Source organism: Lycium ferocissimum, chromosome 5 (assembly GCF_029784015.1).
Source record: "Lycium ferocissimum isolate CSIRO_LF1 chromosome 5, AGI_CSIRO_Lferr_CH_V1, whole genome shotgun sequence".
NCBI lineage: Eukaryota > Viridiplantae > Streptophyta > Magnoliopsida > Solanales > Solanaceae > Lycium > Lycium ferocissimum.
In genome coordinates this window covers 6,438,029-6,463,770 of record NC_081346.1, presented here as the reverse complement: position 1 = coordinate 6,463,770, position 25,742 = coordinate 6,438,029, and the positions used below count along the sequence as shown (strand labels likewise).

The 25,742-nt window shown below is 35.0% G+C and overlaps 1 protein-coding gene, 1 long non-coding RNA gene and 2 pseudogenes across 2 annotated transcripts; 3 read left to right on the top strand and 1 right to left on the bottom strand.

Annotated features, from left to right (window-relative positions):
- Positions 1-10,616: 10,616 nt before the first annotated feature.
- Positions 10,617-11,400, top strand: LOC132055665 (uncharacterized). Its single transcript, XM_059447611.1, has one exon. The coding sequence runs from the start codon at positions 10,736-10,738 to the stop codon at positions 11,243-11,245; it is 510 nt and encodes a 169-aa protein (XP_059303594.1). The 5' UTR covers positions 10,617-10,735; the 3' UTR covers positions 11,246-11,400.
- A 1,670-nt stretch (positions 11,401-13,070) lies between these two features.
- Positions 13,071-17,222, top strand: LOC132058141 (endochitinase 4-like; annotated as a pseudogene).
- A 2,771-nt stretch (positions 17,223-19,993) lies between these two features.
- Positions 19,994-20,943, bottom strand: LOC132058140 (uncharacterized). The gene is made up of 2 exons (XR_009415193.1): positions 20,650-20,943; positions 19,994-20,571 (listed from the first exon to the last, which is right to left on the bottom strand). It is a non-coding gene; the product is annotated as an uncharacterized LOC132058140 (long non-coding RNA).
- Positions 20,944-23,834: 2,891 nt separating this feature from the next.
- Positions 23,835-25,124, top strand: LOC132058139 (jasmonate-induced oxygenase 1-like; annotated as a pseudogene).
- The last annotated feature ends 618 nt before the right edge of the window (positions 25,125-25,742 follow it).

Sequence of the window (25,742 nt, the reverse complement as noted above, 5' to 3'; positions counted from 1 at the left end):
AATTAGAGTTGTGAATGTAGTTTTATGTTGTTTATTGAACAAATATTGAACAAACATACCTGGTTCCCGGGGCGGACGGAGGAAGGGCCAAGGGGATTCATCCGAACCCCCTTTGGCGGATAATTATACTATTTATTTATGTTATATATATATATATATATATATATATATATATATATATATATATATATATATATATAGTAGATATTGAACCCCCTTTGGCTTCTTCATGTGTTTACTTTTTCATATTTTGAACCCCGTTAGTGAAAATCTTGATCCGCCACTGCCTGATTCCGAGCTTTAGAATTAGTTGAGACTTGAGATAAAATTTCAATAGAAATAAAAATACCCAAAGCGATAAAGGAAAATAAAAAAGAAAACTTGTGAAAAAATAATTAGCTTCGTCAAACAATCCTGCTTAGTGCAGTATTGTTTCAATTATTCTTGAATACCGAAATATCTTTCTACGACAAGTTGATTAATCAATAATGATTTAGTTCAGAAGAAATGATTAATCCTGCATATAATAAAGCTCAAGTCGAATTATTGAAGAATATTATATCATACACTTGCATTTGTTCGAAATAAAATGAAAAAACTCTAAAATAAGAAGATGTTCATTTTAACTCCCAAATACTTTGTATGATTAATTTTTAGGTGTTTGTAAAAAAACTACTCTTTTAATAACTTAATACCACAGAGAATGAACCAAAAAATAATTAACAATTTAACTTTTGATGTCGGTTTGGGTCCGGGCTTAGCACGGGCCAAATGACACTAGTAATCACTTTAATAGTAAAAAAACACGATCTATAGCAAAAATACTTTTAAAATAAAAAAAATCAAATCTAATGTCCGTGACATACGCTTTTACACCTGGGGCTTACGCTTTTGCGCCCATGGCTTACGCCCCAAACTCTAGGGCATGCCCCTATGGATCTACGTCGTTCATTTGTGCCCTGGAGCGTTTATTATTCTCTCTCCCCCCCCCCCCCCCAACCCAAACCAATCTCACCCTAAAAACGTCTTTGAAAACACTGCTATTAACTATAACTCTATAACTTTTAATTCTTTTATATTTATTTTACTAGTTTTATCGACAAATTGTTGGGACGAGGCAATAGGATCAGGGGCGGATCTAGCCTATTAAGTGTTTCGACACGGAGTATACATTTATGTGTAAAAAATTATTAAAATTGTATATATAGTAGATATGAACTCATAACTTTTAAAATATAATGAGTTCAATACTAAAATTCTTAAGATAAAACCCACATAATCTAAATTCTGAATCCGCCTCCGAATAGGATATACGTGTGATTCATTTGGGTGGTGGGGGGGGGGACTTAACTTTGGAATCTTTAATAGGACGAGTTCAATTTTAGGACCACTGGCTGATTGCTTGGTATCAAAAGATGCTCTTCATGTGGCCATGATTTTTGGACAAACCACTTGTATTGACGATTCTTCACGTAGGAGGTTGTTTCGAACAATCTAAATGAGGAAAACATGCTGTCAAAAGCTATCTACAACTTTTTTCTTTGGTTTGTTATTTATATCTCTCTTTTAGGCAATTCAATTTAAAAGACGTGTTAACTTTTTAAATTATGATTGCCGACAAGCTAGCTAGAGGAGCCACCTACTACACCTTAATGTCTTCTGATCTGAACAGACGATATCATTACAAATTCCTGATTAAAGAACATGTTGCGAAAAGAAGTGCTTCATTTTACTTCGGTAAAGGGCAAAAAATGGCCCTAGACTATCGAAAAATATTTGAAAATATCCTTTATCCACTTATTTAATTTGCTAAAAGTATCCCTCTGGTTCATTATGTCCTTTGACTAACGAAAACACTGAATTAAAAAAATATATTTAAATTCCACATAGCAACTTCTTATTGAGCGAAATTAAAACATCAGACCCCATTAAATGACCCACCGATATATACCCATTTTTGAACTAACCCGCCCCAAACACTAACTCAACACAAACAAAGAGTCTAACTAAAAAAAGAGACCCCCACTTTCGCCAAACTCCTTGGAAGTTGCATAGGTCTCTTTTCTATTCCCTCCTCTCTTCAGCAATAATGGCGTGATATAACCAAGATTTGCTTTATCCGGTATCAAACGGGAACTACGAGCAAATAGAACCCTAGATGAAATGAAAATTGGATTCATGTAACAGGAGAAAGATAATTTTGATTTTGTTATGCGTCCTACCATGTACAAGACAAAATTGATCGAACATCATTCATTATAAATTTACAGTTCTTCTAATATGTGACAATGCCCGTTCATCTGATTTTTTTTTTATTTTTTTTTTGAAATGCTCTTAGTATCTTTACTTTTACCTTAACCTTAATGAGGTCATTTCGGTAAAATAGATCTGATTCACCTGGGTAAATTCCACATGACCATATATTAGTAATTAGGAGTTCTAGAACCACAGAGAAAAGAATTGCCTTTAAACCTATAAACATTAAAAATAAACTTTTTTTCTAGTAAAAACTTTTCTGAAATCTTCAATTCACTTACATCGTAAAAAAATCAATATCCAATTGTAACTGAAATACAAAAGAGTATATAACCTTGAGATGAACATCACCAATGGGTTTGGGAGGAACCAACTAAGTAGCATTAGTATTGTTCGGGGACAATATCCTATATATTCTTCAAAGCGACTCTCCGCTAATAGCTTTGGATCATTTCTCAGTCTCCAAGTTCAGAACAATCCTTATCATATTCATGATCAATCTTGTAACAGGATAAGATTTCATCCTGCAACACGAACCATCGAGGTCTCCATTCCTTGCCATAATTCACCCACTTGTATAGAATTCCCGGTATACTATTGGCGACGATGTCATTCACTATTAAACATTTTACAAGAAACGGAAAAAAGCGAGACATTTTAGTAGCCAATCCCTCTAGTTTATCGAGTAGGCATAAATTCACTGCACGTGAAAAAAATTTATGGTCATAAGTATTTGATTAACCCAACTACTTTAACCATGGTTAAAGTTCTCTATCTTCAATTTTATAAAAAGTAAGATTCCCATCCTCATAAAAATCTCTACAAATAAAGAGAAATGAAATCACCAATAATATAGAAAAATAATAATAATAATAATAATAATAATAATAATAATAATATTATTATTATTATTATTGTTGTTGTTGTTGTTGTTGTTGTTGTTGTTGGGATATATACTATTAACCATGTGTTTGGATATATTATTTATTATAGAACTATTATTTATTCATTGTCTAATAAAGAGTTAAATAGATCATGTACTAGTATGCGTGTCCTTTGCTTATATAGTAGTTGATTTAGTGTATAAAGTTTAGCTTATACACGGAAGATTAAAAAAATTGGGTTCTTTTGCAACACTATAAAGTTTTGTTCATAATCTAAGATGAAAATTGTGTGTCAAGACTCCTAAACAATATTTTATATAGATCGATATTTTTAGCACAAGATTAAATATAATGTATCGTCACGTTGGGAATAGTATAGTTGAAAAGGTGCCCGAAGTACATTTTGTATGTATTAGGTTTAAGTTCTATAGTAGAGATAAGTGTTTTTGTGAAGACTAATATTTAAAACAATTTCTCTAGTTCATTAAATGTAGTTATACTCTTAATCTTGCTATGATTATTATGATCAAAGTGATTTGTTCATTATTTTTATTTATTAAAAAAGTTACGCATTCAATATGGGTCTATCTATTGTTTTTTTCCATGTTAAATTGGATAATGGCAAAATACATTCCTGGAAGTAATAATTATGATAGAATCCAATTTCATAATATGATCTCATTGATGATAAGACATTTTTTATGAATGCTTATAAAATGACAAATTGCTTTTCCAGAAATTTTGTATCCCAACAGTACATGATATAGATTTTTTACCCGGTAAATATAAAGGATTCAATTAGTCAATGAATTAAATTGTAATGAATTGATTTAATTTAATTAATTGGTATATGTAATCTTAACATGGGGAGCTAAATAAGATTTAATGAAAGATTTTCAAAATTGAACATCAGGATGGGCCTTGTGGAGTGGATTTTTTAGTGGAATAATTCATAATTTATTTTGGTAGGATTAATTCTGATATTTTGAATTAATTCCATAATAGGAAGCCTCGCTAATTAAATTTTGTGGTCCCTGATGTGCCCGAATAATAAAGAATTAAATGGAATATTATTTCTTGGTGGAAAATAAAGACCCAACAGGTTTTGGAAAAGGGTGAAATCCCTAAAATCGGTAGTTATAAAATAGGAGTCTTATTCCATAAGGAGGCCAAGGGGTTCGACAAGTTTCTAAACTTTTTCCATAGAAATTCGCCACACGAATAATCATGTTTTCTTTCTATCCCTCCGGTATTATTCCCCGGGTTACATGAAGAGAAGACCGTGGAATTGGATGATGATCGTGTGGATGGTTTTTCCTGACACTTGAAGGCTAGATTTGTGGCAGCATTCACGATTCAAGAGATAAGTATTGATTTTATGTTTGATTAAAATATGTGATTATGTGTTGTTTATATTACATGCAAGTTGATCGTGCTATTTGTTTCCTCTGCGTATGCCTGTGTTCCATCAATTATACATTTGAGAAAGGTAACAACACAATAAATGATAGTAACCGAGATAATATTTAAAATGAAATCATCATCCACTTTATCATCGATCCCCACATCTGCTAGTCCTTCCCACCCTCTACATATCTTTGCATTGATTTTTGTTTATATATTTCAAAGAACGAGAAGGGTAAAATGTGTAAGAGCAATGACAAAAAATGGATAAAGTTGATTGAAGCAACATAAGAATATTGTTATCTTGGTTGAATATCTCTATTCTATCAATTTGAAACATAATCATCTGAAAAAAAACTATTTAAGGTAGTGTTATTTCCTACGAGAGCTTCTTTATATATTTATATAATTTAGGAAAAATCAATGCAACATAAAAGCATGATAGCATAAAGTACAAATATAATCACTCTAATAGTAAAAAAAAACACGATCTATAGCAAAAAATACTTTTAAAACAACAAAAAATCAAATCTAATGTCCAAACATGTTATTTTACAAATAAAAAGGCTTACCCAAATTTGTGCCCACGGCTTATGCCCCAAATTCTTGGCGTGCTAAATTTGAATCTACATTGTTCACTTATGTCTCTGAATGTGTTTTTTATTGCCCCCCCCCCCCCCCCCCACCCCCCACCGTCTTTGAAAACACTGCTATTAACTATAAGTCTATAACTTTTAATTCTTTTATATTCATTTCACTAGTTTTATCTACAAATTGTCGGGATGAGGCAATAGGATATACGTGTGATTCATTTGTTTGGGGGGACTTAACTTTGGAATCTTTAATAGGACGAGTTCAATTTTAGGACCAATGGCTGATTGCTAGGTTAAAAAAGATGCTCTTCATGTGGCCGTGATTTTTGGACAAACTTCAATAAAATCAACAATCAACTAGAACGACGTGTCATTCTTTAACGTAGTAGGTTGTTTCGAACAATCTAAATGAGCAAAACATGTTGTCAAAAGCTATCTACAATTTTTTTTTTTTTTGGGCGTTTTTTATTTATATCTCTCTTTTGAGCAATTCAATTTAAAAGAAGTGTTAACTTTTTAAATTATGATTGCTTACAAGCTAGCTAGAGGAGCCAGATACTACACCTTAATAGCCTCTGAACAGACGATATCATTACAAATTCCTGACTAAAGAACACGTTGCAAAATGGGCCAAAAATGCCCCTGGACTATCGGACAATATCTAAAAATATCCTTCATCTACATATTTAATTTGCTAGAAGTATCCCTCAGGTTACATTATGTCTTTTCACTAATGGAAACACTGAATTTAAAAAATATTTAAATCCCACATAACAACTTTTTATTGGGCAAAATTAAAACACCAGACCCCATTAAAAAGACCTACCGATATATACCCATTTTTGAAATAACCCCTCTCAAACACTAACTCAACACAAATTAAAGAATAATATACTGGAAAAAAGAGACCCCCACTTTTGTCAAACTCCATGGAAGTTGCATAGGTCTCTTTTCTATTGGAACCTCCTCTCTTCAAGAAAATAATGGCGTGATATAACCAAGATTTGCTTTACAATCGGCATCAAATGAACTACGTTCCAACAGCAAATAGAACCCTGGATGAAATGAAAATTGAATTCATGTAATGGGAGAAAGATAATCTTGATTCTGTTATGCGTCCTACCTTATGCGAGCCCTGATGATTGAAGGTGGAATAAATTCTTCATAAATAAACTATAAATGTACCATCGATCCTTCACTAGTTCCCTTTTCATCTTCACAACTCACTTAACAGACCAACAACTTCATATCACAACTTTATTTGCACAAACCAGCCCAACAACATCACAATTGTACCAAGTCTAGAACAACTCATACTCAAGCATAGTTAAGAACAAATTCTAGCACAACTTAAACCTTACTTTCACAATTTCTCCTTCCCATAAGTTATGTAAATGCCAAATAATACTATCAACATGAAGATAGAGTGAAAATATTACCTTCAATCACAAGGATCACTTTAAGTTCAAAATCCCTTCACCTTCAAGAAGTCTCCAAATTCAACACCACAAGAGGAAGAACAACCTAATGAGGATCATGGGATTCTTCATGTTAGAATCACTTGGTTTGCCCTTGATCTTGGTCTTAGATCATAAGAGGACTTGTTGAGAGAGTTTCTAGAGGTTTCTAGGTCCAAAAATGGTGAAAAATATGATTTAAGATTGAATTTGGTCTATTTATAGTAGTCCAGAAAATTCTGGACCGACACAAATTCTAGATAACCTCTTCTTTCGAGGTCGCAAAGCCCGCTTTGCTAGCCGCATGTTGTGTCGCAGGCCTTGCAACATCACCAAGATTCACTGTCACACTTTGCTGCCTAACTGCGTCTCCACAAAGCGTGCTTTGCTGCTCGCATATTGTGCCACATATTGCGCCATAATGTGATACTTCGTCAAACTTTCGCCGAAATTTAACTCTGATGATCCGACAAATCTTAAACCTTCTCGAGGCTTACTAAACATGTTTTTACTCCCTTATATACCCAAGATGGACATATCTATCCTCATGACCTCGCAAAATTTATCCTACTTCCCAAGACTAGGACAACTAGCAATACAAATAGGACTCAACATACAAAATGCGAGGTTAAGAGTTTATTGAAAGAAAGAAAAAAAGTGAAAAATTCTTATGGCCAAATGGGTCCTTAATCTCAGGGATCTGTGGTTCTTCTGGCTCTAGGAAACCCCCCCAAAAAAAAGGGTGTAACCAAATTCAGGAGTGAATAACTTATAGGCAGAATATCTGAAGACTCCCTAAATTTGACACGAATTATTATTTGCACATCTAAATTATCAGTAGTCTCAGTTACTCCTTGAATATGCCTATTTCATGGTCTATTTCTCCTAAACGCAAATGTGGGGATAGAAAAAAAAAACATCAACCGTTAATCTCCACATAATGATTTATTTATTCCAATTATTTATTTCTTCTTTATTTAACTTAATATATAATAAAGTTTTATCCAATTTTACATTTTTAAAATTTGTTCTTTAAATGCAATTACTACTTATTCAAATTTTCAACTGTGTATCTTTTTCAAGCCAATTTGTAAAAATAAAATAAACTTGGCTCGAACTCCATAATTAGCCAAAAGAATTTAGCTGCATCCAAAAACAAAAAGAAGAACCAACTTCTTCAGATATTATTTCTATTTATTTCAATCCTGTATTTTTTTAGGCTAAAATCATTTAAAAATTAAAAAAAAAAAAAAAAAAAAAAAAAAAAAACTCAGGATGGAGATACAACTAGTGTGTACTTCTTTTTATTTTTTATTAGATGTAATGACTATTTATCATAACCTTACCATATTTTCTTCTTTTTGGACTAAATCTATTAAAAAAAAAATAGTTAGAACTCGTTTATTTTTTGTGAGATAAAATGTTCTAGCAGAATAATGAAGTTTCATCTGTATAACTCTTATTATATGTTATATAGATGGATAAGGCACTATTACCCTATGAATTATACCCGAAGTTCCAATGACACACTTCACCTCTACAAGGGTCCTATTATGCATCCCGCATCCCCCCCCCCCCCCCAACAAAACTATTTTGAAGAGTAATAAATACACCCTTCGGCACTGAGGTGGCAAAGAGAGTGTTGTTCACTCTCTTGAAGGCATGTGAGAAGCAAAAAGTAAGTTAAAATCTAATTAACTTATGCATATGTCATTTTTTAATTGGTACTTCACATTTAATTACACCTAATTAATTATCATTACAACTTGAAGTGTCTTTTTTTTTTTTTTCCTATTTCCGAAAGGTTTGTTAACATTGGATAAGGCCGCCGGAAAATTGATCTGAAAACTCCAAACCAGAAAAATAAAATCTAATATGTATTGAGAAGGAGAACGTGGGCTCCATGAAATATCGGAAAACCCCCCAATTTTGTAAGTCCATGAAACATTGTTCTCAATATTTCCGGCGTGCTTCAAACAACGTGGGCTTACAATAATGTTTTCATGGTTGATCGTTGTGAAGAAGAAGGAAAAAAAAGTAGGTTTCAGGACATGGACTTACAACAACCATTGTTGCCTTGCATAGAAAACTTGAAGAAGGAGAAGAAGAAAGAAAAAAAAAAAAAAAAAAAAAAAAAAAAAAAAACAGAAAATATTAAAAAGGTATAGTTAAATATACATGTGGCAGTGCGTGTATGTCACTCTCCCCATACGAGTTTAAATATCCAGTTTCAGGGTGGCAATTATTACACTTTAAAATAGTTAGGGAGGGTAATATGGATCCCCGTAAAGCGAAAGTGTGAAAGCTAAAACTTTGTATAAGTTTGGGGGAGAATCCTAACTTATCTAGATGTTTTCCAAAAGGGCGATAATTGGTTATCCCGGCCTAAAGCCTCATAACGGGCCAAGGAATTTGATGGGCTAGTTCAAGAGCGGGTGTGTTCATTTGAAAGTCCAAAATTTTTAAAATTGATCAATTATAAATCCCAACAAAAACTTGTTACTTAAATACGTGGATTTTTCCCGCGCTTGCCGGGGCAAGCCAACCCTTCATTTTTTTTCAATCTTCTTTTTGTAAAAAAGATCCTTTCAGTCCAGATCCAAGCTAATAAATATACCAAATTTTGTAACATTTCTAACATATGTTTATATGGAAGTACATAATTCTACGACAACTTATAGCATATTCAATACCAAACATCATCAAGCACTTTTGAATCTGTTTGTGATAAGTAGTCATAATTAACATCTTCATCTTTGCTTACATTCATATGCAAATTTAATCAGTTAAATACTATCAAATAACTACATTTCAAAACTAATATTCACTTAAAAAATATTACCACTGTGAATTTAGGTAACGCTGCCCAACCAATTTCAAGTAGCAACAGTATTTGAACATTTTCATGATGAATGCAACTTTTATACTTGGTGATTAGGAATTTAAGTATTAGGAATTTAAGGCTAAAAGAGTAAAGTATTGTGTAAAATTCATTAATTTCATATCTTCCTCTTTTGGGTCAAATTAGTAAAAATATTGGCTAGAACTTTCAAAGCGAAAATATCTTGTTTGGTTAAAAATAATAAAATTTCAGCATATATTTTTTTAACAGATTTTGTCCAAAAAGAAACAATATGCACCGTTAAAAAAAGAAGTTATTATATCTAAATAAGGGATAAGACACTACTACCCCAGTATATGATACGATTGTTTAACATAACACCTATAGTACGTGGACCACAAAAATAATCAAAGGCGTGATAGACAACGCTCAATTTTGGAACTTGCTCTAGGTAAGTTGCAAGGAATATGTTAGGTAGCTTGGCAACAGTTCTTTAAAACTATAAACATGTTTTTCATTTTGTTGAATGAAAAAAAAAAAAAAAGCAAAAAGTATTTAATAAAAAAAAAAAAAAAGTATTTAATCAAGGAAAAATTTTATTCACATTGAAGTTGAATTTTCATTTTTGATTTAATTATTCTAGGAAATCAATAATGCACTTGAACACTTTCGTTGACAATTCTTAAGGTTTTTCGAACAATGTAATATCTCACATCAGAAAAATTGTTGTCACAAAGCTACCTACCACTCCAGATAGGAAATGATATACAACTTTTTTTTTTTTTCAATTTGGTTTGTCATTTTGAACAATTCAATCTAAAAGAAGTGTTAAACTTTTTAAATTATGATTACCTGCAAGCTAGATTTTGGAGAACCAAGGAATATGTTAGGATTCATGTTCAAGGGCATTTTATTAAATTAAAAAAAAAAAAATAATAAGTAACAAGGACTTAATCAAGGAAAAATGCCATTCACATTCAAGTGAGGAGTTTTCATTTTTGGATTTAATTATTCCATGGATAATAATGCACTTGAAGTCTTGCACATGGTGTTTGTCTAAAGTTTTTGAACAAGGCTTACATAGACAAAGTGTCAAGAGCTACCTACCGTGGAGATGATATAGGAAGCTTTCCAATTTGGTTTGTCATTTAAACAATTCAATCTAAAAGAGCGATTAAGGACATGTATGATGGAGCCAAAACGCGAGTGAGGACGGTTGGAGGTGACTCGGAACACTTTCCGGTCACGACGGGCCTGCACTAGGGGTCCGCGCTTAGCCCGTTTCTGTTTGCTGTGGCAATGGACGCTCTGACAAGCCACATTCAAGGAGAGGTACCGTGGTGCATGTTGTTTGCAGATGACATTGTGCTTATTGACGAGTCGCGGAGCGGTGTTAATGCGAGACTGGAGGTTTGGCGACAGACTTTGGAGTCGAAGGGTTTCAAGTTGAGCAGGACTAAGACAGAGTACTTAGAGTGCAAGTTCAGTAATGGGAGTCAACTAGAGGACGAGGACGTGCAGCAGGATACTCAGGTCATCCCGAAGAAAGAAAGTTTCAAGTACCTGGGGTCGATCATCCAAGGGACTGGCGAGATTGATGACGATGTCACACATCGTATTGGAGCGAGATGGATGAAATGGAAGCTTGCATCGGGGGTGTTGTGTGATAAGAAGGTGCCGCCTATTCTGAAGGGAAAGTTCTACAAAGCGGTGGTTAGACCGGCTATGTTGTATGGGACGGAATGCTGGCCAGTTAAGAAAGCGCATGTCCAAAAGATGAAGGTAGCTGAGATGCGGATGCTGAGATAGATGTGCGGGCATACCAGGAGAGATAGGATTCGGAATGAAGTGATTCGGGATAAGGTGGGTGTGGCCCCTGTGGTGGATAAGATGCGGGAAGGGAGGTTAAGGTGGTTCGGCCACGTGCAGCGGAGATGCGCTGATGCGCTAGTGAGGAGGTGTGAGAGGATGGCAGTGGTGGGCCTGAAGAGAGGGAGGGGTAGGCCAAAGAAGGCCTGGGGAGAGGTGATTCGGCAGGACATGGCGTTACTCCAGCTTACCGAGGACATGACCGGTGATAGGAGGGGGTAGAGGTCGAGTATCAGGGTAGAGGGCTAGTGGGGGGCCGCGAGGTTTCCTTTCTCGTATTAGGAGTATTTTTATCCTACTTCTATGTGTTGGTCTTGTATATCTTTGTTATTTTATCATGACTTCGTTGCTCTTGCTATTTCTCATTTTCACATGGTTTTGATTTGCTTATCCGTATCTGACTCTTTTCCCTTGTTTTCCTTGTTTTCTTTTGAGCCGAGGGTCTTTCGGAAACAGCCTCCCTACCTTCCAAGGTGGGGGTAAGGTCTGCGTACACTTTACCCTCCCCAGACCTCACGTTGTGGGATCCAACTGAGTATGTTGTTGTTGTTGTTGTTGTTGTTGTTGTTGATTACCTGCAAGCTAGAGGAGCCAGATACCACACCTTAAATGTTTCTGAACGGACCATGTCATTACGATTAATTTTCTGACTAAAGAACATGTTGCGAAATGAAGTGCTTCATTTTACTTCTAAATAATATATATATAAGCCCTCTCAAGAAGATACAACTAGTGAATTAGGGGCAATTTTCTATCACAAAACTAATTACGCAGATAAATCAAAATATCTGATGTGAAATGGTTTACTGTTCTTTCTGTCGAAACGTTGTCTATATAAAAAGCGAATTACAAACTTTATAAATCAGAACCAAAGGTTAAACTAAAGCAAATTTTCGATCTTTTCATTTTTTTATCCCCTAGTTCTAAAATTAGGCACTTAAATTTGGTCCATTCTAAAGCAATAATGAGCATGATATAGTACTAGCTTGGTCAATTATACTAAATAATTAATGCTTTCTATAATCGAATATCAGGTTTAGACTCTAGATGTGCTGCCGCCTTAGCCCCGCTCTAATTTCGTGAGACTTCCTCAATGGGGGTAAATTACCCCAAATGGTCCTCTAGGGCAACCACTGATAAATCAAATAAAAGAAAATGATTTTTTCACATCTCTTATGTGTAAAAATGAGTATCTCTTATAAAAAGGATATCATCAAAAATAAAGGGTATAGTAGAACGAATGTTGGAAGAGCAAATTTTCCTCAACTCCTTTTAGTAATTATAAAAATAGAACCAGTTTAATAACCCAAAGACTAAAGACACGTTTGGATATGAATATATTTTTTCCTTTTCTTCAATAAAAAAAATCAAAACATATACATTGAACTGATTTTTTGAAAATTTTTTGAAAGATAGTTTCAAGTTTGAAAAAGTAATTTTGACTAGTTTTCAAGTTTATTTTTTCTCCACTGACAAAACTTTTATATTTTACCTAAACACAACTTTTAACTTCCACATACGCCATTTCAATTTCTTTTCAAATATCACATTTGTTTTAGGTCCAAACACCTAAGAGGGGCACGTGGAGTTTATTAATTTTAAAATTAAACAATGAGGAAAATCGCAATTATATTCCAGCATAGGGTATGTTTGGTATGGAAGACAATATTCCTTATTAATGAAAGTACGAAAATCAGCTCAATAAGTTACATTTTGCATTAATTATCTCCTCCACATCCTCCAATACACTCCACCTCCACTCCAGTCCCATAGCCCTCATAACCCACACTCCTATCATCCACCCCCCACCCCCCCCCCCCAATTATATAAAGATTTCATCTATTTTCTAAGAAGATATTTTACGAGAAACGTGAAAAACATTTTCCATTGTCCCAAAGCCAAACACCCATTGTCCTTTAGAATTTTCCTATAAATAGCTTAGGCATCTCACCATTTGTGATCATCCATTCATCCCCATCTCAATTATATGAATATGATGAAAATGCGGCTGAGCCAATTATGTTTATTTGCAACACTTGCAGTTCTTGCTATGTCACTGATTTCAAGTGTCTTGGCCGAACAATGCGGTAAGCAAGCCGGTGGTGCACCGTGCCCCCCTGGGTACTGTTGCAGCAATTATGGTTGGTGCGGGACCACCAGTGATTATTGTGATCCCGACAAGTGTCAAAGCCAGTGTCCTTCACCGTCTCCTCCGCCTCCTCCATTCACTCCTCCACCACCCACTCCATCCGGTGCAGATATTACCGAAATCATTACTGGTGAATTATTTGACCAGCTGCTTTTGCGTCGCAATGATGATAGGTGTCCTGCTAAGGGCTTCTACAACTACGATGCCTTTGTTCAAGCGGCGAGGTATTTCCCTGGTTTTGCCACCACTGGTGACATTACGGACCGTAAAAGGGAGCTTGCTGCGTTCCTGGCTCAAACATCGCATGAAACTAATGGTAATTTCATGAATTTTTACTCCTTCTGCCTCAAAATGTTTCTTACTTTCTTTTTTAGTTGTTTAAAAAAGAACGTCTCTTACCTTTTTTTTTTTTTAAGCAATTCTTTAATTCCAACTTTCCACATGATATATTTAAGATCACAAGATTAAAGGACATTTTGGTACATCCAACACATCTTTAATTTAAAATCACAAGATTCAAAGGTTTTCTTTATTTTCTTAAATTCATGTCAAGTCAAACCAAACAAACATTTTGAAACGGAGGGGCTATCAGTAAAGGTTATATAAAAAAAATAAAAAGTAAAGGCTAACTTCATAAACACATATTTGACTTTAGTGTTTTTCACTTTCATTTTTAACTGTTAAGGTTAACTTCAATAGTACATTGATGCTGCCTTTCTAATTTGATTTCTCAAAGTGGCAATTAATTAAATTCCTGATTAAAATGTCCACGTCCGTTTTCTTTATTTAATCTTTCCAGCAAACTAGTTGTGTCAATTTTTAAACTTACATGGAAGATATACATGGCTGAACAGGTGGTTGGTCAACTGCAGAAGACGGGCCTTACGCCTGGGGTTACTGCTTCAAGAGAGAACAAGGCAACCCTGCAGACTTGCCTTCTTACTGTACTACAAGTGCTGAGTGGCCGTGCGCTCCTGGCAAGAAATATTATGGACGAGGCCCCATCCAAATATCACAGTAAGTAATTTCCGCCTTTTTCTAAGTAGGCGTTTGGCCATGAAAATCAAATATTTTTCGCTTTATTTGGTATTTTGAAGATGGAGTTGAAGTTGGAATTAAAGATGGAGTTGTGTTTGGTTATAGTTTTGCAAAGAATATTTGGTTATTTGAATGTATTGAAATTGAAAAACAAGTTTTGGTTGTTTTTCAAATTCCAAATACAACTCACTTCAAGTTGTATTTGGAATTTTTATGGTCAAACACCATAAAGTGAAAAAATATTCCAGAAAAAAGTGAATAATTCTCATGGACAAACGGGCCCTAAATCTCCCTCTTCACCCCTATTTGTGCATTGTGTTATTAGCAAGGAGGTACGTAGTAACACAGAATGTCACCTAACTATGAGTAGTGATCTCCCAAAGTCATGTTTATTTGTTTTGTAACAACAAAGTCACCCAACTTTCCCTATTTCACATCAAAAGTCACCCCATAAATATTTGACAGATAATATATGACATGACATTTAATTTAGTCCACATGGTCTTTTTTTTCTCAGTCCACGTGGCAAAAAGACCCGACACGACGCGACCCAAATCCCACTCAAATTAACCCTTATTAACCCTGTTCTCTCTTAATTAGTTTTTGTAATCATTCGGACTGTAGCATTAATGTTTTCTGTAGGCTTTGTTGTAGTGAAATTAGAAGCAGTAGTATGGTGCACTCTCAGACTAGTTCTAATGTAAATATAGTACCGAGAGGGGCCTCTGAATTTAAGTAAGTTTGCTTTACTATAAGTCCTTTTATTACCCAAAAAATAAAATAATAATAATAATAATAATAATAATAATAATAATAATAATAATAAAGTTATTGACAATTGCTATGTAGAGAACAGGTAAATTGCCTCGATATTTTGTTATAGAAGGTATATGAGAAACCTTTTTGTGTTACCGATATCTTTGTTTAAATCTTAGTATATATATTTCCTAAATAGCCTAAATCGAAGCTAATATGGAGTAGAAAGATATTACAAGGGACTTGAGTGAAGATTAAAAGCCCACATTTACTTAATGTTAAAAGAATCCTTGGACTTCGCCTGAGAGAAGACAAAAGTAGATGACACGATTTTAAGAAAATGGTGGGCTAATTTCTCCCAGAGAGAGTGAAACTCTATTTTAATTAAGAGAGAATAGGGTTAACTTGGGTTTGAGTTTGGGTCGGGTCCGGTCGGGTAGGATCTTTTTGCCACGTGGACTGAGGGAAAAAAAATAAAGTTCGTGTGGACTAAATTAAATGTCATGTCATATTTTACTAGTCAAATATTTATTAGGTGACTTTTGAAGTGATATAGGAAAAGTTGGGTGATTACAAAACAAAAAAACATGACCTTGGGAGAACATCACCTATAGTTGGATGACCTTCGGTGTTACCACCTCTATTATCAAGTATCCGCCTAATATTCCAACTACATATTATTCCTGTCCCATTTTAACTCAATGTTTGGCTCTTTTCATGCTTATTTATATATATATATATATATATATATGTTCCTTTATATTATGCATAAAAAGAGGGAAAGCGGAGGGGGGTGGTTTTGAAGTGATATAGGAAAAGTTGGGTGTTACAAAACAAAAAAACATGACCTTGAGAGATCATCACCTATAGTTGGGTGACCTTCGGTGTTACTACCTCTATTATCAAGTATGCGCCTAATATTCCAACTACATGTTATTCCCTTCGTCCCATTTTAACTGTCGTTTGGCTCTTTATATATATATATATATAGGTTCCTTTATATTATGCATAAAAAGAGGGAAAGCGGGGGGATGGTTTGAAGTGATATAGGAAAAGTTGGGTGATTACAAAACAAAAAAATATGACCTTGGGAGATCATCACCTATAGTTGGGTGACCTTCGGTGTTACTACCTCTATTATCAAGTATCCGCCTAATATTCCAACTGCATATTATTCCCTTCGTCCCATTTTAACTGTCGTTTGGCTCTTTTCATGCTTATTAATATATATATATATATATATATATATATATATATATATTTATAGGTTCCTTTATATTATGCATAAAAAAGAGGGGGGGGGGGATGTAAGCTATAGTTGAGAATAACCAATTTTACTTTTCAATTCCTAAAATGATACGTAATTATTTTGGGACTTTTTTTCTGAGCTAAAGTGACCAGTAATTTAGGACGAAGGGAGTATATAACTACGTAAGGGATTCTATTCGTGATACCAAAAGTACTTAGAATTTTTCTTGTTTTTATAATTGCAGCAACTACAACTATGGTCCTTGTGGAGTAGCCATAGGGGAAAACCTCCTGGGTAATCCTGATTTGGTGGAGAATGACGTAGTCATCTCATTCAAATCTGCAATTTGGTTCTGGATGACTCCTCAATCACCAAAGCCTTCATGCCACGATGTCATCCTCGGGAAATGGGTCCCATCCAAATCGGACATAGCGACCCCCATAGGGTCCCTGGTTATGGGGTCATCACAAACATCATCAACGGAGGATTGGAATGTGGCCATGGCCCTGACGAAAGGGTAAAGAATCGAATTGGCTATTACACGACGTTCTGCAAAATTCTAGGTATTAGCCCGGGAGAGAACCTGGACTCCGGATCGCGACCGATTTGCCTTTCGGTAAGGCCTCTTGTTCAACTCTATGTAGAATAAGCTAGTACTGATCTTGTAATACTAGCTTTTATAATTTCTCGTTATCTAAATAATCGTGGGCATGTAACGCTATATAATAAATAAAAGAGGTTTTCAGATATTCTTTATATAGTATCAGTGCAGGTATTAAATCTTTTAAGGGAAACAGGGGAAAAAAAAATATCGAGCTCGTACCCTCTAAGCTCATCTGTTACAAAATCATGTGATGTTCGTCCTGAGCACTGAGCAGGTAGTACTGATAATGTTAAGAGGGCAAGCAAAGCGAAATACAGAAGCAAGTCGTACAATTTAAAATTTACAATAAGAATTCTCGTGGTTTAAAGTAGCAGATTCTGCAGACATTCAACAAATAATAGACTTATCACGTCTATACAGGAAAACATTTCAAAAAAAAAAGAAAAAGAGAGAGAGAAGAGATTGGCTAAGGATATATATAGAGCTAAATATTCTAAATGAGAAATGGCTCAATCATCTGCACAGTTGATCTCTCCCCTTTTTCTACGAACGGAAATTCAGCAGAGAAGAATGAACACTTCTTGATTCATCCCTCCTTCCTGTAGCGTCAATAATTACCTCAATAATCCACGTCAATTCGTATGTTTTCATATTCCCTTCTCCGTTCGTCTGACTTATAACCTTCCAAATTGAATTTGATTTCCATATACATATAAAAACGCTTCTGTTTTTTCATTTATAAAAATTAAAATGCCCTTACCTTAGTAGTATTGTTCAAAACAAGTAGAGGCCTAATTTAGAACGCAGGGTGTATTTTCAGATCACTAAAATATTTTTCGAGAACAATATTTGCATATAATGCATGTCCAAACGCCTACATATATATGTATCTCTCTTTATCATTTTTTTGGCCATCAAGCTCTTATATGACGAAGACTATATTCAACACTCTTGAGCATAACGTAAAGCACGTCCAGAAGAGACTTGCTACAGTACTGGAAATCCCCAATAATCTGTTACTATACTAGCTGAAATAATGAATTCGGTCAATCTATAAATTTGAGTTGCCAGGCACAAAAATTTTAAAACTAACAACAGCTAGGCAAGATGAAAACCCGTGGCCTCTCTTAGGAAGTTGAGGCGCTTGACCAGACGAGACAATTCTGTCTTATTTAGCTTATATTATGTTTCTATATATTGATTATATATACATACCTTGTGAACATTTCTGACGAAGCGGTGTCGTGTGACACAGCTTCAGCCAAGGGGTACGCGCCCATGGCTCTAAAGCAAGGTGGAGAATCAATAGGAGACAAACATCATGGCCACTATGTAAAATGTAGAGTTGCTGAGAATAAACAACTACAGTAGGTAGGTAGTTTAATTTGCAAGTTGATATTTGAAAAATATTAGATCTGAGTTGATATAAAAAAATGTAGGAAGGTAGTTAGTGTTGGAAATTGAATTCGGGTCACCTATGTGGGTCAATCCGGATCCATGTCTTAATATATAAATATATATGACTTATATATTTATTATAATATTAATAGAAGAGTCACAACTGTTGGGAAAAGTTTCTGAATAGTTGTGTCACTTAAATAATTATAAATAGGTTTCTATTAGAAGAAACCTTACAACTAATTCTGTAGATTTTCTTTTCCTCCTAACGGTTCCCTCTTTCCAACTCTGATAAAAGAAAACTCTCTTCTCTGGTGAAGAATCTTCATGGAATCATTGTTCGTTGGAGCAATTAATTCTATAACTTAGGTACGATTTTAGACTGTGAACTTTACGGTATAGTTCGTGTTTTATACAAGTGATTATATTGTCGACTAGTGGAACAAATATATGAATCTTGGGAGAACTGTGTGTTCTCGTGGATTGTTATATTTTCCTTCATTGGCATTAGAGCAAAATTTTTATTTGTTTCCTAGTGTCGATTCCATCCATGAAAAATAGTGTTGGAAGATTCCCTATTTATTACAAGTACGGTACTTTTTTTTTTTTTTTTTTTGCGATATTTGGGAACCAAAAAAGACTGTTCTTTGTTTATATTTTTTCTAATGCAGAAATTGTTTTTGTTTGTGCCGCCGTATCTGATTTCGGCCCTAAAAAATGCGGCCTCTTTGTTTCCTATTAAATTGATAGTGGAACATTATGCTTAAACCTATGAGACTCATAAATGTTTTGGTTCAAAAATTTTAGTGGGTAATTTCTTTAGTTTCACTACTAAAAAAACAGTGAATTTCGACCAAAATTTTCGACCACACGCGGTCGAAAAACGCCAATTTTCGACCAAAATTTCGACCTCAAGGCACGGTCGCTAACAGGTAGGGTGAAATTTTTTTTGACCACACGCGGTCGAAAATTGTTTTCTACCTAAATTACGAAAATAAAGTTTTCGACCACATGAGGTCGAAAAAGTTATTTTTTATTTAAATTTCGACCGCATGCGGTCGAAAATATTATTTTATATAACTATTATTTAAAGTTTTCGACCTCTTGTGGTCGAAATATGATAGAATATAAAAATAATAAAAAATTTATTTTCAGAATTTCTACCGCATGAGGTCGAAATTTAGCAATATTGTTGCCAGATTTCGACCTCATGAGGTCGAAATTCAAAATGTTGCCCAGATTTCGACCTCATGCGGTAGAAATTTAAATTTCTGGGTACAATTTCGACCTCATGAGGTCGAAAATTATCAATATCTAAGTGGATTTCGACCTCATGAGGTCGAAAATCTGGAAATATAATTTCAGCATTCAGCTGCTTTTACAACAGCCCACTTGCCAATCTCATTCATCGATCAAATCAACAATGCAATTCATCAACACGTCCAATTCATCAAAGTACTTCTACAATCATAAACTACACATTCTACAATCAAATTCACCTTCAAAAGTACATCTAATTCGAATTAAAACTACAATCAAATATCATATACATATCCAAGAAAACATAGCAATATTACAATCCAAAAGTATACGAATCAAAAAAGTCAACGTTGGGTGTTAGAGACATGATCTGATTCCTCCCCACTATCCTCATCAACAAGAGCATGAACTACATTGGCCTGTGACCTACATCGTCTACTGGGTTGTGACCTACGAGCATCCCTGGGACACGGGGGAATATTAGAGGGGCCCGAATTGAGTAAGCTGTCTATTTGGGCCTGCTTATGCAACATCCTTGCCTCCGTGGCACTAAGTGTACTTGTTAGTTGAGTAACTTTCTGCTTCATTTCTTGGTACTCCTTAGGATCCACTGCCCCTTCAGAAGTCGCACCTACACCTCAAAGGAACGACGGAAATTGACGACATGCTCGATTAGGCATCCCATAAACTGTCCCATACCTTGTCGGGGGAGCTACCTTCTCCATCCACTGCTGATCAATTATCTCGTTGGTCATCGACGTCATTTGGTCGATCTGGCACCAATATTCCAACTTGTGTTGTTGAAACTCGGTCTGAAATTGAAGGATACAATGATAGTAGGTAAATTTAGTTAAAACAAAAGTAGTTATTATTGTTAGTTAGTGACTTACATAGGTTTGCTGAGCCCTAGGCTCAATCCATTGGTCCGTACCATCAGCGTTCTTCGCCTTCCTCGTGTGAGTAATCTTGAAGACTTCATCTTGAGGTATTTCCTAACCCCTCTGGAGCGTCTACAAACAAATCAAGATTAACAACTAATTTCATATCCAAACGAGCCACAAGTAAAAATGAAATATGGGAGATGTTTTGAATCTTAAAAATGAAATATGGGAGCCACAAGTAATCATTTTATGTTGTATCACACTCGCTTTGAACATCTTGTATTAAACACGTCTTGTATGTTTGTTAATATTGTCTAGCTAGAAAATAAATAGAAAATCATTTGGAAAGGTTAATGCATTGATGCTCCATTGCAATTTATTCCATGTGACATCAATGATTCAAACAAATGCAATTCCGTTTAAGTTGTTGTTATTACACATGTGTTGCGGAAAGCAAAAACCTGATTTGAGTTTGTACAACTTTTATTCATAATCCATTTTTCCTACATGGAATTAGCTCCAAGGGGAAGGAATTTTATCTATCTATGATACTCTAAATAGTCCAAGGGTTATGTTGTCCATATGTGAATAAAAGTGGCATTATAACTGAATTTGAATCACTTGATGTTGTATTCGAAGCAATAATATTTTAAGTAGGGTGAGATAGATCATCTTATCTCTTTATGAAACTACGGACCAAATTGCTTCCGCTATATATACTCGAATGGATTTAGGTGAATTCAGTTGGTGACAATGGATATGTTCCTATCACACCAATATGCTATCAAAAGAAGGGAGTAACTAATTGATTGATAATTAGTTTGTCAATCTCAAGCTCGACACGTGAGTCGTCCTTGCATTCCCTGTCATCGATATGAGATTGGTGGGGAAGCATATATAGTTACCCCACTTGATGAATAGAACCTCATAGTGTAAAGTAGACTCTTACATACCCTCCTACGGATAAAAACTTACAACAATAAAAATTGAAATGGAGTCCGTGAAATCAAACCAAGTGGGAGTTGATTGAGATTTTGGATCTTGAAGCTATTGTAAACAAAGGGTTCTCAAACTCAAGCATAAGTCTTGAAGCATCATGTATTCTTGATCCATAAATACTTCTATTCCTAGAGGCACAATTTCGAGTGGGAGGATGCGTCCGCATACTCCACTAGACAATAATACTGGAAAGTAGTTATGATGATACAGAGGTATCTTAAAGGCATAGTAAAATATTCTCTGTCTTGTCAAGGAATTGAGAAGGAGATTTAGATGAGAGAAAATCTAAATCTGATTATGTTCTTCTTGCTATTGAGAATATAAAATATATTGATATTAAGTGTAATGTTGTGTCAGAGACATAGTTGTACATAGAGAAGTGAACAAGAAGTACCTCTATACACATCACTAGGTAGAAGACCTATTAACAAAACCCATAGCATTTGTTGCTTATGAGAGATATGATATTGTTGGTTTGCGTAGTGATGATGTATTTATAAATCCTAATTTTTGTGGATCAAGTTTACGCAAAAACTGCATTTTGAGGTAAATGTTAGTTGATGCCTAAATTATTCAATATTTTGTTTCATATACATAAGATGGTTTTTTATGTTTAGAACTTAAATTCCAAGTGTAAGTATGTCGGACCGACAAAAAGATTGGCCTATTCACATGGGCAATCGCCTCTATGGTCTAGGTGACAGATAGAGATGAGACAATTATAAACTAATTATTGTCAGAAGTGATGATAAAAGAGAGCTTGAAGTTTATAATAAGAATGTCATTTGTTTTGTGTTTAATCATACGTGATTAAAATGTGATAGTCTGTCTTAATGCCAGATGTGAGTTCTGATGGATAAAATGTATGAGTAGATTTGTGAACTCAAAGTTAGACATGATTTGTCTGAACTATCATTTGCACAGTATTTTAATTTGCCAAAAGACATACGCTCCACGAGGAAGGAGTAAATACTGTGGTACGTGATTCATACCACGTATGCATTAGTGACCTAAACTTGTATCGCCCTTAACTCACTAATGCATACAAGTTTAACCTCTAAAACTCAACTGCTGTGCTTGTGAACTTTACGGTATAGTTCATGTTTTATACATTTGATTATACTGTTGACTAGTGGAACAAATATATGGATCTTGGGAGAACTGTGTGTTCTTGTGGATTGTTGTATTTCCCTCAGTTAGGTTTGCATGAAAGTTGCCTTTCTGAAAATTAAAAAAGAATTAATAGTTCAGTTCTCTTTAAAACTACTGTGTTTTTTGGTGATAAAGAGTAATAAGTCCAAGTGCATTCGTGTTTTGATGATTGCCAAATTATTTCAAAACCAGATAGAGACTTGGTCCGTGATCTGCTCTCTGTACACCTTGCATCGTTAGCAGAGACAGCTGTAAAGCCGAGCTAATCACTGCACACAAGCACAGCAATTGAGTTGGCCCACACTTTAGGTCAAATTTTGAAAGAGTGGTCTCTATCCATCCCACATGCTCCCACTATATATACAACATGTTGCAACATAATTGGTATCACTTGACAAACCTAATCTAACTTGTGCAAAAGTTGCCGCCGCAAGAATTCAAGTGATCGCAAGAATAAAGTTACTTTCAAGCTAAAGAACCAGATCTTGAATTGAGTTTCGTCTATATTCTTTAGGTTGTTGTAAATCTTTGTTCGTTTGTGCTTAAACTGTAAACCTACTCTTCTTGTTTAGAAGCTGGTTGTAGGTATTTAAATTCTCAAAGTGTGCTTGTTGGAAGTATGTTTCCACAAGCTTTTGAGTGGTATACTAGGCTAGATTTAGTCTAAGTGTATTAGTTTCGTTGGCTAGAGTTAGTCAAGTGGAGGTGCTTACAATCGGTGTCTTGCAAGGATGGAGGGACTATGGGAGTTAGTTCCTATGCAACTATCATAAGGATGAGGGATTATAGGAGTTAATTCCTAGTTTGCAATAGGTTATAATCGGAAGTTGCTCAGTTAGTGGAGTTGAAATCCTACTGGATAGGTCGTGATTTTTAATCCCTTGAACAAGGAGTTTTCCGCGGTAAATCGTGCCTTCTTTACTTCCTGCACTACAAAAGTGAACTAGTACACAACCAGATCTCTCTGTATTGTGTTTGGTGGACGCACAGCCTTCAACAAAGAGGTTTAAAACAACATTGAGAGTCAAGAGAAGGAAAACATCATGGCTAGTTTTGGTATTCCAACAATTGATGTTTCTCCATTTTTTAGATCAGAGGAAAACGAAGAAGGAAAAAAGAAGGCCATGGAGCAAATAGGTGAAGCCTGTGTTAACTATGGCTTCTTCAAAATTGTGAATCATGGAATTCCTTTGGACGGGTTGAGCAGAACCATGGATATGTTCAAGACCTTCTTTGCTTGTTCAGAGGAAGATAAACTCTTTGCGCCTGCTGCTTACTTAAAAAGTACACAGCATTCAGCTGGGATTTATGAGCACTTCGTGTTTGACATTGCATGCTCTAGCTTCCATGTCTGCCCCAACAATCCAGCTCATTTCAAGTAAGTCCTCCTATTCCAATATGAAAACTAATTAAATCAATTTATATATACAACTATATGATAGAAACTGTGCTATCGCCCTATTATCTCTCAATTGCATCTCGAATAAATGTTTCTAGTATACGTGATCCTATAAGAACTAGTACAAATCTAAAATGAACTTGCATTTTCACCTTTTTCGAAATATGTAAGAATGTTTGGGTGGTTTAAATATATGTGTTTGATATTCTTAGACAAGTTTTGGAAGAGATGTTTTCCCACTTCACCAGATTAGGAGGTGTGTTGGAGGGCATCATAAGTGAGTGTTTGGGTCTCCCTCATAAATTCCTTCCAAACTACAACAATGATCGATCTCGGAATTCCCTGATGGGCCTCCACTACTTTCCAGCAACAAAAGCTGAGAACTTAGGAAAACCTGCACACCAAGATCCTGGCCGCTTCGTACCATTGTCTACCAGGATGAAGTTGGAGGCCTTCAAGTGCACAAGGATGGCCAGTGGATCCCCATAGTGCCTTCCAAAGACAAACTAGTTGTTAACATTGGCTATGTTATTCAGGTAATTAAATATAATGGCTATGTTATTCAGGTAATTAAATATAATTTGGCTGCTGGTTAATATCACAGTTATCATTATCCCAAAATTTAAGGAATCACCTTCTTCTTTTTTTTTTTTTTTTTTTTTTGACATTAAAAAGGTGCTAAGCAACAATAAATTCAAGAGTGCAACTCATAGGGTGGTGAGACCAAGAGAAATAAACCGTTACGGTACGCATACTTCTATAACGTGCAAGGGGACAAGTGGGTTGAGCCATTGCCGCAGTTCACAAAGGAAATTGGAGAGTCGCCCAAGTACAGAGGATTTGTCTTCGAAGAATATGCACGGTTCGTACATAGAACAGGACTCATCCACCACAAGATCTCATCCATATAACCCACTACTCAATTTCTAATTAGAGGAGAATTGCAGTCTATCTAACCAAGGACTTTTTTCTCTATGTGGAAAGAAACATAGAAATAATATGTATTACATCACTCCTAATATGTACGTTAAAGTATGTGACTGGCAGTGGCGGAGCCAGAAATTTAGTAAAGAGTGTGTAAATTTTCTTCTCACTTGTGTTAAGGGTGTGCAAAATTAAATATATACTCATAATAGCTAACATTTAACCTATGTACACCGCATAATTTTTCAGCGAAGGGTGTGCCTTTGGACCACCATTTGCCTAAGATGGCTCCGCCCATGGTGATTGGTTAAAAAAATTAAACTGTTAGAGAGCGCACAATTATTTTTTAATTATGTCATCAATACATCTCTCATTGTACAAGCTTGATTCTTTGAAGAGGAATCCTCAATTTATAGCTATGTGTCTTGCCACTGTTTGTTGTAGCCAATTCAAAATACTCAAAGTGCAGATACTGCAATCTTGTTTCTTTCTTTCCTTTTTCTTTTTCGAATAACGTCACGTACTCATGCATATTGTTTACTCTAGTTTTAGATACCAATGCATCTGTTTTAATAAACTTTAACTCCCTATTAAAGCCAGATGGAATCTAGAGTATTGAGATTTTTTC